We start from the raw sequence: 12,374 nt of genomic DNA, 5'->3' as shown, positions 1-12,374 counted from the left end.
ATATATATACATATATATATATATATATTCTTAAAGGTGATTTATTTAGTCTTTTTTTTGTTTGTTTTAGGTTTTTTAAGCGATTTTTTTTTTTTAGCGTTTCCATAGGGGAAAAAAAAAACACAAATAGGTGGATTTGATCATTTTGTATTGCTAAACGCTAGGTCAAAGCTAAATGTTTGTCTTTGCAGCTTTGCGAGATGGAACATCAAGCCAGTGCGAAGTACCCAAAGACCCCCGCTACCCAGAGTGTCCCGGAAAAGTGGACGTAAGTTTCAGTTTTGATTCCATTTGGAGTTTGACTGTTAGTCAAAAGAATTGCATCAATTGTTAATCCCTTTCGCTTTCCTAGATGGAATCCCATGTCCCTTCCCTTAATGATATTAGTTTTTAACCAGGGCTATAGAACGATTAAAAGGTTTAACGGAGATTATCTCGGCATTGTCTGGCCGACGTCTGTCCTTGTCCTGTCCACTGTAATCCACATGCCCTGCGGGTTTTTCGTACACATTAAACACACCAAATTTGTAATATCCCACTCACGCCGGAATGCGCCATTGACGTTTTATGTCTGTGTCTTCAGTGGATGCGAGCACGGTGGACCTCTGACCCTTGCTATGCTTTCTATGGTGTGGACGGCTCCGACTGCTCCTTCCTCGTCTACCTGAGCGAAGTGGAGTGGTTCTGCCCCCCGCTGGTCTGGAGGAACCACAGCAGCCAGCCCAGCTCCCAGCAAGTCCAGCAGCCCAAGGGCACCAAGAGGCCTGTGAGTATGTAAACTACACCCTTTTTTTTTTTGTTCTGGCTCCCAAAAAATTGTGAGATGTTTAAGCCTGTTCAACACGCTCTAAAGCCTTGAAACGAACTAAATTAAACATGGCGACAATGCCTTCGGAAAAAAGCATGAAAGGCACTAGACGCTATCTGATTGTAGCATTTGTATCTCAGCTCACACTTCGCCACACTCGCGTTTAATTTTATGCAAGAACGACTTAAAGTACTGTTTTGCGTTCATGATGACGTCATCTGTGAAATCCATTTCACTGTAAATTCCAATTACAGTAAAGTAGCAAGTGAAGTATATAAGTTGTAAAAGAAAAAAAATTCCATACATGAATAAAACATTTAGCTAGCTTAGATATTCACTCTTGCATTCATACCTTCAAGTTTTTTTGTCTCGGTGATAATCCCGCCAGAGCTGCCGGGCCAAACGTTATCTATCATGAAAAATAGCGCTGTTGTGTTTTCCACTGGTATTGGCTATCGTGTCCATCAAAATATGTTAAATAGCCCTGTCGTGTGTTTGGTAACCTTGCTATGGTCATAACACCTCCTTAACCAGGCGGCAGGGAGTGAAAGTCATCCATCATGCTAACTCTAAACAAAAAGAGGGCAAACGTATACTGAAGCTTATGCTCAGGAGAGTCTGAGCGCTCTGTCCCCATTACTTCACAGTAGTTCACTTTCATCTGACCCTATTCAACGCCTACTAATTACACACGCTTCATCCATCCATCATCCGCTCTATTTTTCCTCATTGCTGACTCAGGGGTCGCTGTTCACCCCCTCTGTCATTTCCCCCTCTTATTGCGCAATGTTCAGAAGTATGTACCGGATCAGTTTGGCTGAAAAAGCTTTATGAATGAAGTGGGACCGGAGAAAAAAAAAGAATTCATAGCTTGTTAAATTTACACCAGGCAATTAGTTAGCTAATAAAACCATAGTTGATTTCTTTGATTATCATGCAAATAGTGGTGTTGCAGTGCGGCCGTATTTGAAATGCAGTGATAACAATTAGGTCAAGATACTTGTTGAGCTCGGCGTTTTTTTGTTCCACTTGGCAGAATGTATTTTCCACCTCGTGTTGATTCCACTATATTTTTTCCTCCATCCTTCCTTGTTACCAGGCTGCCTTCCGCACGGATCTGTCCATGTTACTCGACCAGATTGGCGCGGGAAAAGAGTCTTTGAGCTTCATGAAGCGTAGAATCCGACGTCTCGCGCCGCAGTGGACGACGGCTGCCAACCGCCTCAACGCTAAGCTGGAGCATCGCTGGAGGGACCAAAAAAAGGTAGCAAGGAAGATGGATCACTAAAAAAAAACAACAATATTAGGTTGTCACTTCACACCTTTCTGACTTCTTGCAAGATCGGCATGTCGGCTAAAATGGGATTTTGTTTTCAAGTGGATTAGTCAAAAAAAAAGCACCCAAGTGTTAAAATGATCTAATTTTGGCTCTCGTACATATCACATGCCAGAGGCCCATTGTGAAGATGAGACAGAGCAAAAAGGACTCCAAGATAGATGAGCAATGAAACCAAAGGAGGTCACGAAGGATGACGACGGCGATGATATTGATGGTGATTGCGATTATGAGGGAAGGCACCAAGCTGTAGTGGTGCCAGAGGAGGGGAAAAAAAGAGGACAAGAGAAGGTCGTAGGGAAGGCAAAGTAGAAAATGGATTAAGGATGACTGAATGGAGCGAATAAAGAGGGGAGGGGGGGGTGGAGTTGCTGCCTTCATTAAAAACTACTTAAGCCATGATGACACTTGGTCGGTGTCATTTGAAGGCTGACTTGATACAAAAGTCAAGTTGAGAGAAAAAAAAAAAACTTTTTGAAAACTACAATTTTAGATTGAATGCCTCACTTCGCTGTGGATTGATGAGGTTTTGGTCCAGAAAATGAAGATGAATGAACAAGCCCACATCTCGCATTTCCCTACAGCGCAATCTCGTTCCTAAAGTTCGTCAACAAGTGGAGCCAACGTCAGCTCTCACTGTGATTGATGTTTGCCTTTCTGGCGCTGCACTGAGGGGCTTTGTTGCTCCCCCCCCCCCCCCCCCCCCCCCCCCCCCCCCCCATCATGGCTGCTCCAAAGAGCCTAAATGGCTCACAATGAGCCAGCGCTATCTCGCAAGCAGATGTCGCCGCGTTTGCGCCGTGCCGTCGGAGGCGTTTCGTCACAGTCATCGCAAGTGGAAATGTGTTTGTGATTGGAAGCGGCGGGGTGCGACGGCGCTCGCTAGTAGCTCCAAGGTTTGATCCTGCGGGCTTTCTATCAAATCTATTTGCTGCTTGGATGCTGCATATTAAAACGACTCGCACGGCCCCGGGTAACACCTTTGCAAGTTGAAGAGGTAACATGCCGTTTTTTTTCTTGAGAGGAACGACTTTGACACTTTTGTGCCGTCATTGCGGCCGAGTGTGAAAAATAATGGCGCTGCTGCCACGGGTTGTCACTCTTGCCATCTGCCACCATGACTGTAATTAAATTTCACTTATCCTTTTTTTTTTTATGAAGCATGAGCTAATACGCCTTATTAAATCTGGGGATTTTTTTTTTTTTTTTCACGCCAGCTGGAGCTTGACAATTGTTACTTATGCACACACACACACACATGCATACTTTATTTTTTTCAACTTGTGATTTTGCAGTGTTTGTCATGTTTTTATATATATGTATAAATAAAATATATATAAAATATATTATTTAAAATATATATATATTTTTTAAATTTATTTGTTTATTTTATATTTAACGTATTTTTTATTTTATATAGAATTAATATTATATTAGTGAATATTTACATGCTAATGTGTCTCCCGTTACAGATCCTAATCCACGTCGGGTTTCTAACCGAGGAGTCTGGCGACGTTTTCAGCCCCAAGGTGCTGAAAGGGGGTCCTCTGGGCGAAATGGTCCAATGGGCCGATATCCTCACCACGCTCCACGTTCTGGGACACAACCTGAAGATCTCAATGTCTGTGAAGGAGCTCCAGAGGTATGTACAAGATTGTTTGACTATCATTTCATTGTGATGGATCTGAGCGAAGATCTTGGATTTCACTTAGTGGAGCTGCGTAACTGACGGCCGTGACAGGCCATCAATGACGTTCTCCAATCCTCCTGTCATCGGCGTTCTCTTACAGACTCAACTCTGTGTACTGCACGCGCTCTAATCGCAACCATCTCCACTTTGGGCAAAGATTAGTCAATGCTATCCTCTTGTTGATTTATTTGTCACAATATTGATCCGGATAGACGTCGGCGGCGTGTTGTCAGCGCCATGCCGACAGCCAGCGCTGCGTCTTTTTGTGTGCCCCTGCGTCAGCACGCTTCCGCATTTCTGCTGACATTGACAACTTTTTGTGCCAACGTGCACAAAGGTTGACGGATTGATGTAAATATACCTTGTTGAAGAGAGGAAGGGGGGGGGGGGGGGTCCTGTGGCTTGGCTTTGTACGTTTTGTTCAAAATCCCTTTTCCTGCCTTAAATGTCATCGATCAACCGGCTTGTCGAGCCGCTCGCATCCTGATGACGGCTGACGGATGTGCAGCGGTTCCATTCCCCATTTGTAATTTCAAGCAAGCGGAAAAGAGAGCGAGTCACGCTTTGTGCTTTGGCATCCTTTGTTTGGCTCCCGTCGTCTTTGTCTCCCTGCCACTATCGATTCTCACAACGGCATCGGATCAATATAACGACATCTGCGGGGAACGCACAAACACACACGACATAGATGCTTGAATTCACACATCTTTTTGTGTGTGTTGTGATTTGAAAGTTCGTCTCGCTGCCCGCCTCAAATCCAGAAGCGCTGATATTTACTTCCAGTTTGTGTGTGACACCAACTTGGACGTTTTTGTTTTTTTTTTTAGTATTGATGCACCGGTGTAGCAGAATACAGTACACGAGTAATTGGCCACTAAGGAGGTGATTAGCGAGTTCGTGCCCCAGCCCGTAGGGCGATCAGGTGGCTGTATCTTATACATTATGCACCGACAGCGCACGTCGACATCTGCTACACTTTACTCTGCTTCACACCACGTGAGACCTCGCCATACGCTTCCCCCTTTGCTTCCGTTACGGGCTTTTTCCCGACTCGGTTGTTTCGCTTTTCCGATCGGCCTCGCGTCACGTTTTCGGAATCCCGCGGCTCGTTATTGTAAGAGTGCCGGTGGTGAGAAGAAAATGTGCACCCGTGCAAATCTAGATGGGACAAGGTGCTGAGTCGGCACCCTTGGTATCTAAAATACGCAAAGACTCTGTCCTTGTGTTTGACAATCACTGCTACCTCTGTTATGCATTTTCTCTTTCGTTATGCTCCGGGGGATGAATGCACTTTAACAAGCGTGGACATCGCATGACTTTTTTTTTTTGAGGGCGTTGTCACCTTTTTTATGCTGAATGTGCGTTCCTAACAATGTGGGCTCTCAGAGAGTAGCGTGATGGAAATGGAGCTTCTGCAAATTAGATTTCAAAGGCACCCTAGATGGATTAGTGCAAACGCAAAGGTAGACCAAGCTATACCTTGCTCTCCATCATTCTGCGGCTGACAAAATTTTTTTCCATTCATTCAGTGCAATTCCAATAAGCTTATCAAACCATATTATTTTGGAGCTGCCATATTTTCTCTACTTGATGAAATCATTTATTTTTCCACGTCTGACAGTTCTGGATCGCATGCTCCTTTGTTTCCTCATTTCTTTGGAGCTTGTTTGACATTTTTTTTACCCCCCTCTTAAATCAATGTGCTTATTAAGAAGCTTTTCATCGTCTCCAGTCTTGCTTGAAACATTTTCTTAGACTGCTTGCACCTCAGTGGAGCACAGAAATTATTTAGTTTATTGTGTGTGCGTGCGCCTTATTTTAACTTTCAAGCTCCATTTGATGACAGAATTTTTTTGGCTGGTGCAGTGTTATTATTTCAGCTCATACAACCGCCGTGTCGTCGGAATATCTCGTGCACAGCCTCTTTTAATGCGGCAATTAAGCAACAATAGCAGTTTGTACATGAAAAGAAATGAAATTGGTTGAAATTAGAACGCCGCGGATTTAGTTTCTCCTTTGGCCGTTCCACATATGAGCGGCTCAGAGAGATTGGCATTCCTCAGCCACACAGCAAAAATTGATTTACTTAAAAGTGAATAGAAAGGAAAGCCGCATAGACCGCCACAATGAGAAGAAGACTCTGTACCGCAGGCCTATAAGATTAGATTTCTCATCATTCCCTTTCAATCTTTTTTTGTTTTTTTTCCCCTGAAGGATAAATAGCAGTGGCCAACAAGTGTGGGAAAGGCCTCGCGGTCTAGGGACACATTTAAGTCAGCGGCAGTAAAACCGCCATTATCCATTCATCAGCCTCCTTTTCCGTGTTTTAGTTGGATTTGATTTGTCGTGAGATGTTCCCCGGAGATTATTAAAAACATACAACAGCTTTCATCCCTTTGAGAGTCTGCAGCAGCTCGCAGAATGGATTGGTTTGTACTTAATGTAAGACTGATATATGCTAAACTAGCCAGAATCCATAGCTCGAAAAGGTGTCCATAATTAGCTTACTATTGCTATGTTTGCAAATGACGGCCTCCGCTCAGATATAAATAAATAAATACACTCCGACCAAAATAACTGTTTCCTCAAGAAAGTTGTGGCGCCACTAAAACCTCCGTTCAAATTAAAAAAATTATCATTTTTACTCTGAAGGGATATCAGGTGTTCCAACTAGGTTGCTCCAAATCCAATTACCTTTCCCTCAAGCTAGATTTAGTTTCCTACTCTCAAATACATGCCACCTCTCCAATCCCAAATTCTGGAGGTAGTTGTTGAATATTAGAACTCTTCCACAGTCTGTTCTCGATTATCTGGGGAGAGAGCCAGCCGCCGTATCATCCAGAAAAGTTTGCCTGCAAATCTCATGATGACAGTCGACGGCTTCCAAGGTGACAAAATGGTCTCCTCTGGGTCGCGTCACTCCAAATATTAACATAAGTTGATTTGGATATTTCCCCCCTTTGGAAAAACAAAAATACAGAAGTGCCACTAGGTAAACTTTCATTACTTTTAGCCAGTGGATAACTTTCCATCGATTCAATTTCTGTTTGCTCCACTCTCCTCTTTTGCTCTGTTAGTATTGCATGAACAAATTTTATTCAATCCTCATTTTCTTCTTCTCTTATTTTCTTCTGCCCTCCCTTGACCTTCCAAGTTTCCCTTTTCATCCCACCCTCGCATTTGCTTCACCCCCTCTGCATCGTAGCTCTCCATCTGACAATTTTATTATCTCTGACAGGAGTGTTTATTTTATTTCATTTCCTACCTCCCCCCCCCCCCCCCCCCCAACCCCCCGCTGCTCTTCCACCTTTCATCTCAGATTCATCCCCCTCCACTGCTGCTCTCCCTCGCTCACTCTTCTCTGAATTGTTTTTTATGATGCCTCGCGGCTGCCTGGTCCATGGCTACCTGCCTCGATTCATAACTGGAGCCTCGCTGTTAGCAGGGGTGCTCTGTCTGTCTCTGTCTGTCTGTCCGTGTGTGTTTGTGCGTGTTTCAATTAAAAAGAAACCTCGCCATGCATGCAAATTGCGATCCCTTTGTTGTAATCACTGCAATCAGAGGTGCATGTGGGAATGGATGATTACCCGCATGTATATGATTATATTCGTGTGTGTGTGTTTTGTGACTATCACTGATTCGGTGTCATAAGAGGAGCTTGTCGATTAAACGTTTCCTTTTTTCAGCCACACACATCACTTCAAAAGTACTGAAACATTAAACGGATGGACATGTGCATCCCTAGGTTTAGAAAAGGTCAAGTTAAGTTCACCTGTAGACGTTGTGGGTCACGATAACGTTACCTGAAATGCTGCACTATTATTAACTTTTTGTGAGTCGTGTAATATTTATAGAGTTAAAGCACAAAAAATGGATCTTTCTGCATATGCATGTGCTACTTTTGCCAAAAACGAGGAGAGTTCACGCTCCTGTAGCTACGATGACGACCGGTTTGTTTGCCTGTCAATTACTGCTCTCTGAGTGCTTGTTGACCACGACAGCCCGGAGACCAGGAGAACCCGATAATTGGCCTCCTGTGTGGCTCAGCATGCAGCTCGACTTGAGCCTGCCAGAAATGCCATCCTGAGTGGATGTGTTTGGCAAATCTCAGGCAGAGGCAAAACTTGCACACTTAAAGACGGCTGATATGCATAATGGCAGTCTATCGTTTTATCATTCACTTGTAAAAACAGAAAAAAAATTGCATTCAGATTTTTTTTAATTGTTTTTTCTTGTGTGGGAATTCAAAAGTGACAAGAAGCTTTTCTGCCATGTTAAAATATTGCTTCTTGTGGCTCAAGGCTATTTTTGAGCATCATTTTTAGACAAAAACATTTTTTGTATCTGGAATTATTTGATTGTATCTGCTAGCATAAAAACAAAAACTGCTCTAAATGAAGATTGTTGCAATTCCGTTGATCTGGTGTTTTAAAGGATACATAATTTTCCACAATTTAAAAAAAAAAAAAAAAAGTTAAAACATTTACATGGCTGCAATCATGTGAAAAGCTAACATTAAAATGTCAACTTGTGGAAATATATTTTGACATCATTCATTGTCCTTAAACAAAGTGCGAGATGCTTGTTTACTCTCCGCCAAGCTTCTTCCAAAGAGCTAATGGAAAAGGAGCTGTGGTTTATTTTGCTCACTACTCCTCTTCAGACGGGTATTCAATGTGCTTTCATTAGCCGCGCTGTCTTTCACTGCTCGCCCACAATAGAAGGAACAAGAAAAAGCAAGCAAGAAAGAATTTTTTTTTGTATTCTTCCTTTTCGAACGTAATAATGAGACGTCACACGAGTGAGCCGCAACTGTTTGTTTACTCGCGCCCGATCTAGCAAGTGCGAATTGATGTGGCGTTGATGCCGTGTTTTATAACAGACGTGTTAGCAGCAGCTGCGTTTGTATGAATAAATACACACAGATCAGCCACGACACGTGCACGGGCGGCGTTCCTCCGCCGTCCGTTGACCATCTGCCCGCTGCAAGGTAGCACCCGAGCCAGGTCCTCATCAATACGCTTTTCATCTTGTTTGTTTGTGTTATGTTTTGCCAAAGGCCGGCGCCCTCACGGCTTTGCTTTGATTGAACCAAAAAGTGCGATGCTTGCGATGCTGCCTCATGGGAAAACACACTTTCAGTTCATTATAATTTTTCTGGCTGCTTGGGAGTTTGAAACTGTGCAAATTTCACAGAGCCTTTGGGCATGATATCGGAAGAGCAAATTATCGTTCCCGTGTGACCTTTATACACGGGGTCGTCGGTTTTGGAAGGTTATGAAACTCGATTGTGTAAGAGCAAGTCATGACACAAGGTTTTATATTTATAGCTGACAAATGTCGCTCATTTGCTGTATTTACGACTTTCCAACGACATTAGCGAGCTTGTCAACTTGCGTACAAATCTAAATAGCAAATGGTTTAGAAATAAAAGACAGCAAAAAAAGCAGAGCCCAGGTTTGGGGAAAAAAAAGTGAAGGAGCGTGACCGCTGTCAAACGAAACGGCGGCTTGACATTTGCCGTCTCCTCAGCAGTAGCCAATCAGCCGGCCCGTGACATGAAGGCAATTAGCCTTTTTTCACCTACCCTGTCAAACATTCCATCAGTTTGCTTTGCTAAATCTGCATAAGACAGGAATTCTGGGTTGATGGCAAGATTTTTGGCCCCGACTGTCAGTCAAAAAAAAACACTCGTGCTAACGCTCAGTTGCTCTCATGCCGTAATTGTGCTTCGTCCACCCGAAATGCTGCCGAACACAGCAAAAAACAGTCGTCCCTGTGTAAGGAATTTTTGCCGGTGTCAGCGTTTCGGGGCAAGGCTACACATGCCTGTATTCATATTTTATCTTTAGTAAAAAAAAAAAAAAATCTATTTTGTGTTGCAGCTTCCTGGGTGTGCCCCCCGGCAGAGGCAGTTGCCCACTGACTGGCCCGCTGCCATTTGACCTCATCTATACAGACTACCACGGCATGCAGCAGATGAAGCAGCACATGGGGCTCTCGCTAAAGAGACACAAGTTAGTCCCGATCCTTTTTTTTTTTTTTAATGGTTACTGGTCGTTTATGTGTCATGAAAAGAGCAGCGGTAAATTAATGTGCTCCAACCACGGCCTTTGTCCCACTTGTCTGAGACTACCATTGGTCATTTTTCAATTTCAAATGTGAGTTGACAACTAAATTTTATGTTGCAAAAACGTGTTAAAAATGTAACACGTAATTCAGCACTCTATTTGGGTTGTAGTAAATCAAGACTCATTTGTCAAATTAGCTATTCTTAGCTCCAGTTCAGTTGTTTGAATGTTCTTCGAGTCTTCTAAGGGAAGTTTGAAGAAGACATGATGTAAAAAAAAAAAAAAAAAATTACAAAGGCCTGTAAGTACTGTGTGTGTGTGTTTGTGCACGCACGCCTGTGTGTAATGCTGGCGCATCTCAGAATGTGCCTAACAGCTTTTGGCATCCCCACAGAGGTGGACCATCTTGGAAAGTAGGCCACGACAGCCACGAGACTAAGGGAACAAAATCCTTTCAGCAATACAGTCTTCACCATGTTTTTTTATGATGATCGGAGCAATTGTCATTATTATTTTTTTTTTTTCTGTGGTTTGCACGCCCGACAAATTGAAGACGAGACAGCGCGATATGTGACCACGGGCCAAATGCCACAAATAGAACAGAGATATGTCTACATAAACAAATATGCGAATCAAAGTAAAGGTGGGGATGTGACAGTTGAGCAAAGAAAGCAAAAAACATCCCCGTAGAGCCCCCCACCCTCCCCTTCAGAAAAACAATGCTGGTAGCAAACAACACAGAGCCATGAAAGCCATGACATGTATTTTTAAAATCCAATTATAAGCATTACAGAGGAAACTTCCTCCCCCCTCCCCAGAACAGAACCCATTTTGCTGTTTCTGTTTTACGCGCAACGTCTGAGTACGCGTGTTTCGTACACACACACAGCCACACGAAGAAAATAGCACATTTTCCCCTAGACTATATGTCAGCGCACAGCGGCAGTCCGAGTCTAATTGCTTGCTGAGGACAGCAGTCCCGCGTTAGTGTTTGGAGTCCTGATTTGTGCTTTCTCAAACACCTTCTGACAGTTCGTTTGGAAGAGAAGGTCCATAGAATTACAAAAGAATGACAAGATGATGTAGATTGGTTGCCTTTCTTTATAAAGCCAGATTTGGAAGAATAGTGTTTTAGCAAAGTACATTCTTTTCTGTCAAATTTTTACCAAATTAAATAAAAAATATTGATAAATATAAAAGTTTTTTTTGGTCTGTTTAATTATTCTCATTTTTAGGTTTTCACTCCAAAAAAAAAAGTCTAAATAAAATTGTGGCATCGCCTTATTTTCAGGTGTGAAAGTAAATAAACTACTCCCACTCTTAACTAATGCATGAGCGTAGCCAATTGATCAATTTGTAGAAGCTCCAGACTGGAGACACAGATGGAGCTTGGAATATTTAAAAAAAAAGCCCCATCCCAATCTGGCATTGCACGGTCTGCAAAACCCATCCGAGTCATTTGAAAACAGCAACTTGTGTGCTGGCCATAATTATTGTCTTGTGGTCAAACAAAAGTCTAACTCAGTTTGAAATGCAGACATGTCAAATACTCCTCAGATGTTCATACAATATCACACCTGACACTTGACGTGCATGGTACATTTCATCCCTCATTTGCTGAGGTAAGTGCCCAGATAGCTATTTTTTTTTTCCACCTCTGTGTTGCTCTATTTAATCCTCGAAAAATGCCATGACAGAAGCGGGGGCGATGACACCAATGTCTGTATATGAACCGCTTCAATAGAGCATCAAATCGTGGCGGAACGTGGATTTGTGTTAGATGTGTGTGTGTGTGTGCTCGATGTGCCGATACATCACCTGGCCTTGTGAGACAAATTGTGACTCATTTTCCGTGTCTGGATCACATATCAAGAGTATATTGAAGGAGCCCCGCTTTCGTTCTCCCGTTTTCCAAAGTGGATATGTTGTGTCATTCCAGATGTCACATTCGAGTTATTGACACGTTTGGCACGGAGCCAGCTTACAACCACGAGGAGTACGCCACTCTACATGGATACCGGACCAACTGGGGCTATTGGAACCTGAACGCCAGGCAGTACATGACCATGTTCCGTAAGACGCTTACCGTGCTTTTGTCGACCTCGTTTGCACGTAGGGAACGTCAACAAACAATATGGCACACGTTGAAAGGAAGAAATGGATTGTTTGATAAAATAATGGGAAGAAATTTGGTGACAGAGACTCCCCATGCTTCGCTTTTTTAGATATACATATGAAATCAAAACTCCAGGGAACTCTTCCGCTGTATATCAATTTGACATTTTTTTTATATATATAGATTTTATATTGTATGCTTGATATGCTCATTATAATTTGGTCAAAATGGGTGAATGATGTGAAAAGTCACAATTAAAATTGTCAGTTCAGCAAACGTGTACACATGTAGCAAAGCTGGATTGATAAATTTGTCTAAATTAATTCCATTTAGCATATTCTCTAATGTGCCAT

The 12,374-nt window shown here is 42.8% G+C and overlaps 1 protein-coding gene across 3 annotated transcripts in view; it reads left to right on the top strand.

Moving 5' to 3' along the window:
* Window positions 1-12,374, top strand: part of LOC125968875 (alpha-1,6-mannosylglycoprotein 6-beta-N-acetylglucosaminyltransferase B) — a 37,721-nt gene that overhangs the window by 19,581 nt on the left and 5,766 nt on the right. For all 3 annotated transcript variants that reach the window (XM_049720364.1, XM_049720366.1, XM_049720363.1), the window contains 6 exons: window positions 192-268; window positions 584-766; window positions 1,908-2,072; window positions 3,617-3,786; window positions 9,720-9,851; window positions 11,845-11,978. In XM_049720364.1, coding sequence (XP_049576321.1) covers window positions 192-268; window positions 584-766; window positions 1,908-2,072; window positions 3,617-3,786; window positions 9,720-9,851; window positions 11,845-11,978 — 861 coding nt within the window. The remainder of the gene's footprint in view (window positions 1-191; window positions 269-583; window positions 767-1,907; window positions 2,073-3,616; window positions 3,787-9,719; window positions 9,852-11,844; window positions 11,979-12,374) is intronic.

The sequence above is a fragment of the Syngnathus scovelli genome, chromosome 5, assembly GCF_024217435.2.
Source record: "Syngnathus scovelli strain Florida chromosome 5, RoL_Ssco_1.2, whole genome shotgun sequence".
Taxonomy (NCBI): domain Eukaryota; kingdom Metazoa; phylum Chordata; class Actinopteri; order Syngnathiformes; family Syngnathidae; genus Syngnathus; species Syngnathus scovelli.
This window is presented reverse-complemented; position numbering and strand designations above follow the sequence as displayed.